Source organism: Mastomys coucha, unplaced genomic scaffold, assembly GCF_008632895.1.
Source record: "Mastomys coucha isolate ucsf_1 unplaced genomic scaffold, UCSF_Mcou_1 pScaffold6, whole genome shotgun sequence".
In the NCBI taxonomy this organism is placed as follows: domain Eukaryota; kingdom Metazoa; phylum Chordata; class Mammalia; order Rodentia; family Muridae; genus Mastomys; species Mastomys coucha.
Genome location: NW_022196912.1, coordinates 38,383,219 through 38,390,237, shown reverse-complemented (window position 1 = coordinate 38,390,237; position 7,019 = coordinate 38,383,219). Strand labels below are relative to the sequence as shown.

The 7,019-nt window shown below is 46.3% G+C and overlaps 1 protein-coding gene across 7 annotated transcripts in view; it reads left to right on the top strand.

Moving 5' to 3' along the window:
- The window catches only part of Lpin1 (lipin 1), a 108,185-nt gene that overhangs the window by 83,042 nt on the left and 18,124 nt on the right, over positions 1–7,019 (top strand). For all 7 annotated transcript variants that reach the window (XM_031355818.1, XM_031355817.1, XM_031355820.1 and 4 more), the window contains 2 exons: positions 1,195–1,287; positions 5,353–5,432. In XM_031355818.1, coding sequence (XP_031211678.1) covers positions 1,195–1,287; positions 5,353–5,432 — 173 coding nt within the window. The remainder of the gene's footprint in view (positions 1–1,194; positions 1,288–5,352; positions 5,433–7,019) is intronic.

The following is a 7,019-nucleotide window of genomic DNA, read 5'->3' as shown; positions in this document are numbered from 1 at the left end:
ATTTCTTAATCTGAACTTTAGGTTTTCTGTCACAGTGATGTGTTTACTCATGAACCAACATGGAATGTTTTAGATGGCTGTAGATTGAACACCCTGCAGGACCGCTGCCCACTTACTGCAATCCTGTCTGAGGGTTTTTGTTGGCGAGCCGTAGACTCCATCTAAAAAGTATAATCCTACTAGGTTTTCTTGTCAGGTTGTAGGGCTTGTCTTGTTATATGAGCTTGCTGGGTTGGAGGTGGAGAGTAGACAGTATGTTTGTAGGCTGTGCTGTCCACGAACATTGAATGCATGGTTTGCATTTAAGTGGACTCAGTTTGCCTTCTGAGTCAGATAAAGATCTTTTAAGTATGAATTGCATATTTAAGGGTAAATCTGTGAATCAGTTATCCATCTTACCTACCTGTGTCCTGTTAGACTGAAACACTTAGTTTCCCCACTCCAAGGTTTCTTCATTAGCTGAGGTAATGGGTGCTTATCATCCTTCTAAATGGAAGAGGAAAATTTAGATAACATTGGCCTTGGCCCCAAAATAGCCTTAAGCCAGGCATTGCTAGTTGGAATTATTTACGAAATTATTATTTTATGTCTAATCTCCCCCATCAAGCTTTGTGTGCAAAGTCTCCATATGAAATTTATCTTTAACCTTTGATTTTTAAATCAATCTGCTAAACTTCAGTTGGCCAAACTTTGAAAACTTAAATTTACCAAACACCCAAAACAAAAACTAACCAACCAAACAAAACCTGTGCATTTGACTGTGTTGGCAGCTTTTTGATCCTGTGCTGCAGTGACCACTTTTTTCTTTTCATGTTTTATTTTGTAATCGCCATATTGAAGCTAGTAGTACGTAATCAGCCATTTTACTGTGAAAACTTAAGATCTACTAACCACTAATGATTTCTAACCCTTTCTTTCCTGTTGTTGCTGTGTTGTATTCTGTTTGTTGTCTGTTGGTTCTTTTCCCATCTTCTTAAGTCTTCGTGCCTCAGTTACCTCCACGTGATTTTGGACGCCATTAGGTTTTGCCTTTCTAAAATTTTCAGTCCACCCACAGTATGTTGTGTTCTGTTTTATTTGTTTGCTTTTCGCCTCCGACTTTGATTTGCACGTATGTTTTCTTTTGTTTTGAGTGTGCTAAGTTGATTTTTTTTTTTTGGTTCCATTATTTATGTTCCCATCCATTTAAAACAGGCCACTGTGGAATCCATCATGAGAGATAAGATGCCCAAAAAGGGAGGAAGATGGTGGTTTTCCTGGAGAGGAAGAAATGCTACAATCAAAGAGGTGAGTGGAGAAGGTGACCTGGGGTTCTACTTGGTGAGGCTTGGTTTGGTTTAGTCAGGCTTACTTCTATTTGTAGGAGTAAGGTAAACACATACCATAATCCTGGGTTTCAGTGAGCTGGCTCTACTGCAAAGGGGCCACAGGTAGAAGGTAGAGAGGAAGGAGAGGCCAGCAGAGCCTGGCTCTGTCACCTTCTGACTTATAGACCCAGGTCAAGTTGTTTTCCCACTCTGGGGTTTCTTTATCAGTAAAAAAAAAAAAAAGATGTACTAGGTGCATGTCTTGTTGCTGGGATAGAATACCCAAAAGCAACTTAAGTGGGGGTGGAGCTTATTTCGGCTCACAGATTGAAAGTGTGGCCTATGGTGGAGACATGAAGGCAGCAAGAGCTTGAAGCAGCCTGTCACATTGAGAGATAGAGGCTGGTGCTGGCTCAGCTGGCTTTCTCCTCTGTGTTCAGTCCAGGACTCCAGGCTGTGAATGGTGTCACCCACAGTTAGGGTGGGTCTTTCCATATTAATTAACCCAACCTAGATCTTGCCAAATTGACAGTATTAACCTCATAAAGCCCATATACATGGATTTTCTTGAGAGCCTGAAAGGCCCTGCTTTTTCTGGTCTCTCTCCATCTCAGCACATGTCCAGAGCACTTTCCTTGCTTGGCCTCCAGGCTCAGGGCTCTCCTGGTTTCTCTCTCCTCTTCTCTCAGCTGCTCTTCCTGTGGCCAGCTGCACACTGTACTTGGAGGGTCCTTCCTCTTTCGCTGTCACCACTTGGTTTTCCTCAAGCATCCACTCATGCCTTTAGGATGACTCCCTTTCTTGTTTCCAGGCCAGACAAACCAGACAGTTGTTTTATGTTCCACACCCATTTGTCACTTAGCCAGCGAAGCAGAGGCTTCAAGGTGCGCAGGTGAGAGGAGTTCTCAGGCAGTGGGCTGGGAGTGGGTCCACTGTCCATCTGTGACTGGACATGGCCTTTATTCATACTCTCTCCATGGAGCCTGGTGAGATGATGGAGTAAGTGTTGCTCGAATTTGAACATTTCCCCTTAGCTGCTCTCCCACAAGTCCAGACCACCTTTTCCTCTCCTAGGCTGCCTTCCAGCTTGTGTATTGAGCCCATTTTTGCCTCCTCCTTCTCATTCTCTGTATCTAGTTGGATTGGCTTGTTTAAGGTGGTGATCCTAAATTATGTTGGTCCTTGCTCAAAACTTTTTTCATTATTGATGTGTACATGTATGTATATGTGTGGTTAGTGCATATCTTCGTGTGTGTGGTGTATGTATTTAAGTGAGTATGTGTGTGTGTGTGTGTGTGTGTGTGTATCTGTGCTGTATGTGTGTTTGGTAATGTGCACAGCCCTGTGTGTGTGTGTGTGTGTGTGTGTGTGTGTGTGTCTGGTGTGTGCTTGAGGAGGGCACTGAATGTTGTCCTCTGTTCCTTTTCTCCTCATTTCCTTGAGACTGTGTCTCCCACTGAGCCTGGAGTGAGGCTGGCAGTGAGCGAGCAGTGGTGAGCCTCCTGCCTCCACCTGCCACAGATCTGGAGTTATGGACATGTCTAGCCGGGCCCTGCTTTTTTACAGGTGCTGAGAACTGATGTAGACCCTCTTGCTTCTGAAGCAAGTGCTCTTCCTATTGAGGCATTTCTTCAGTCCCTGCTTCAACCTTTTTAGTGGCTTCCCAGAGCTCCTACAGTGATGACAAAGGTTTTTATCACCCTATAAAGCACTTACGTGTTCTAGCTTGACCTCCCTTGCTATCCTATCTTCTCCTTCCTTCTATCCTTTAGTGTTCATGATCAAAATCGATTCTGCCCCTGGGCCTTTGCACATACTATTTCCTCTTCCCAGTGTTGTCAGGATCCCTTTGATCCATCTTCACTTAATTAAGTAGCAACTCAACTCTTTTTTTTTTTGTGCCAGATTAACCCAGCCTGCTGTGGCTGCTTTTGTAGGCCATGGCCTTCTCCTTCCTGGATTTTGTCAAGATTTATAACTATACACTTATTAGTGAGACTATTTGACTAATATTTCTCACCTCCTCCACACCCCAAGTTCCAGGAAGACAGAAACCTCTTACAGCTTTGCCTCCTTGGAGCTTGTGGAGGGGTTTGGTATGTACTTATTGAGAGATGATGGCTTCTGGAAGGTAGTATGAAAAAACCAGAAGGTTATGTAAACACTACCAGAAACACATCACTGAACTCACTTGATTATGTGAGTTTAAAGGGAGAAGGTGCCCTGAAGAGCTGCATGCTGATCCAGTTGTTCTTTGATGTGCTGCTAGGGTGGCTGCATCGCCACCTGCTGTGTTATCTTCCTGGGGTTTGAGCAAGTCAGTACAAACGTGGATGCCATCCTGCAGTGGACTTAAAACATAAAGGGCTTTCTAGTTTCCTTACCAGAGGGCAGTGTGTTCCAGAATTTCAAGAAGAAGTACACTTCAAAGATTTGTTATTTGTAGATTTCCTAGATTCTCAACAGTTAGAATTAAGGGGAATTCCATTGTAGTAAGGGACATTCATGGAATTAAATGTTTCTCTTAAGAATGGAAATTATTTCTGAATTAGCCTAATGAAAAGTTCTTAACTGTGGTGGCCAAGTCACTTAAAATCATTCAGTCAGTTATAAATAACTGGTTATATCTGTTGCTTTTATACTTATAAAAGCAAACAACACAGAGATGCTGGTACATGCCTTTAATGAGTGAGAGGCAGGTGGTTCTCTATGAGTTCAAGGCCAGCCTGGTCTGCTAGAGTGGTCTAGTGAGTTTTAGGTCAGTCAAGGCCACATAGTGAGGCTCTGTCTCAAAACCAAACCAAGACAAGACAAAACAAAAGGAAATGCCAAAAAAACCCTGAACAATCAGAACATGCTGGGCATGGTATTGCATGACTGTAACTGTAATACTCAAGAAGCAGAGGCAGGAGAATTGCCACAGGTTGCAGACTAGTCCAGGCTACGTAGTGTCAGGCCAGTTAGGACTTACTTAACAAGACCCCTGTAACCAGCCAGCCAGCCAACCAGCCAGCCAACCAGCTGAAGGAGTATTTCAAGCTAGTTTCCAGTACTCATACTTTAAGATAATCTATTATTAGCTTGACTTATGTCACCTCCCTTGAGACAGTCTCTGTCTCGAGTCCCACTCACTTCAAACTTGCAGCGGTCTTCCTGTCTCGGCTTCCCCAGTGCTGAAATTTTAAGCATGAGCCATCTTGCCCAGCGTAACTGGCTTGCTTTATTAAAAGATGACAGTGGAAGTCATTAACACAAAGGTGTTCTCACTGTGTCTCCTTCATCTGTTGACATGTTCTGTGGCCTCTTCTGACTCAGTGGTAGTTCCCTGGCCCTGTCCTGTCCCCTCCCTCTTCCTCCCTGGTGTGTGTCAGTCTTTCTATTTGATGCATCAGCAGCCACTGCATCAGCCTCTCCACATCGCTGTTTGAGAGGTTGAGGGAGCAAGGCTGGAAGAGTCAGCTGGCTTGCCCTGTGGTTCACAAACACAAGCCATGGGATGGGCCTGGATGGGCCCAGGATTTTCCTAGACACCTCGGGCTCTCTCCCATTTTCCTAGACACCTCGGGCTCTCTCCCGTAGATCCAAGAATCATTTTCCTTTAGGATTACGCTGCATTGGAAGAGAGAAATGCGTTCTCGTTTTCCCCAAGAAAAATATGGTGTGCAGATATTTCTGAATATTTCTATTGGCAATTAGAAGAAAATACTGTGAAAATGCTCAGGAATCCAGGCAGCCCTGATAAAGTGTGCGGCTCTGTGACAGGGATGATGGCGTTTGATCCGGTGCCAGGAACACTTATGGATAACAGACTCATTTCTGTCAAAAAATGTTTCTCAGCTTAATCTTAGGATATTTCTAGGCAAGGAAGTAATGAGGATCTGCCAAAACAAACACCCCGCCCGAGCTCCTGTGGGGGGGTCCCCATCCTGGATGTGTGCCTCCTTGTCGTGCCCTGGGCCTTAGGGAGCCCTTTGGTGGAACCTGAGCTTTTGGAGAGTCCCTTTTCTTTCCTCTGTCTCTGATGGCCTCTTTTCTTTTTCTCTAGGAAAGCAAGCCTGAGCAGTGCCTGACTGGGAAGGGCCACAATACCGGAGAGCAGCCTGCACAGCTTGGCCTGGCCACCAGGTATGGGGGTGGTGTCCTTCTGGCAGCAATGCCACCAGACCCTCATGAGGACAGCCAGTGGCTCACATCCTAGGCCTGGGAGCCTCTGGAGTCAATAGGTGACTGAGACTGGGAGCAGTGTATTTAGATGATCTTTCTCGTTGCTCCAGAATATGCAGCTTCTCAGATAGATAAATGTGAGTCTTCATTGAGATACTTAGCTAGAATGTCTCTACTTGTCCTGGCATGTGTGGTGTGTGTGTGTGTGTGTGTGTGTATGTGTGTGTGTGTACGTTTGTGCACACATGCAAGTGTACTTGGCTGCGAGTGCATGTGTGGAGGTCAGAGGTCAGCACTGGACTCTTCCTCATTTGCTGATGGCTTCCCTGTGTGCTGGTTCATCTACCTGGCGAAGCTGGCTTAGGTTTCATGTTCCCTAGCTCCTGGCCACAGCTCTGTACTTTAAAGGATGTCTTCCTCTGTCACTTTCCACCTTGTTTTCTGCGGCAGGATCTCTCACGGGACTCAGGCCTTGCTGTTTGGCTTAGCTGGCCTGGCCATTGAGACCTGTCTCCATGTCCCCCAGCTTCAGCAGTGGGATTATAGATGCGAGCTACTGCTGAGTCCGGTTTTTAAGTGGATGTTGGTGATCCCTACTCAGGCCCTCATGCTGGCATGGCAAGCTCTTTACTCCACTGAGCCATCTCTTCAGCCCCTGGTTGATACCCTTAGTCAGCGTCTGTCATTTTGTCTCCAGGGCAGTCTCTAGAGGACTTGAGAGTGCCTCGACTCTGAGGGCAATGTTTTTCATCTGTGCTGATGCTGATGTTGGAACTGAGGTCGACATGGGATAGTGTCACCCTGGCATACTGATACCTGACCATTGCAGCTTTCCTGTTCCTAAGGAACCAGAGACTGCATTTCTTACTCAGCAGCTAGAACCCATGGACAGAGTCACTCAGAGTCCCCCATCCACATCTTCATCAACTTTGTGCCTTGGAGGCCAAAACCAGGCCCATTATGGCTGGGACATGTTGAGACCATGACATCTACCTGACCTGATGAGGGTGTCACCATGTTGTGTGCCGGTTCAGTTGCAGGCAAGGCCGGCTTAGGTTTCATGTCCTCTGGATCCAGGCCACAGCTCTGTACCTTAAGATAATATGGTTCTAGAATTCTCTGTTGGTAGAAACTTGTTCCATTGACAAGGGAGGGTCTGCTTTCTTATTCTCCATGGAGAAGGCTAATTAGGGGTGAGGTTGAGGGGTCGAGTAAGAGACTGGAGAAGAACTGAAGACTAGAGAGTACACCATGTTCTGCATGGATGGGCTGTTTCTCAGCAGGAGGCCCTCTAGGTCTGCTCCTGGTGCCCAGGTGGTGGCCCTTTGTCTTTGTCCTGGTCTGGGGTGGATGATATGCCCAGCAGTGTGAGCCTCAGCACTGTCTTCCTGGCGTTCTGGTCAAGAGTTCTGTCTGTGTCTGCAGTGGTGTCTAAAGGCCAGAGTGGCTCAGAGCAGGGCTTAGGGGTAGGGGTGGGGTCAGAGCAGGGCTTAGGGGGAGGGGTGGAGTCAGGGCAGGGTTTAGGGGTAGGTGGGCTCAGAGCAGGGC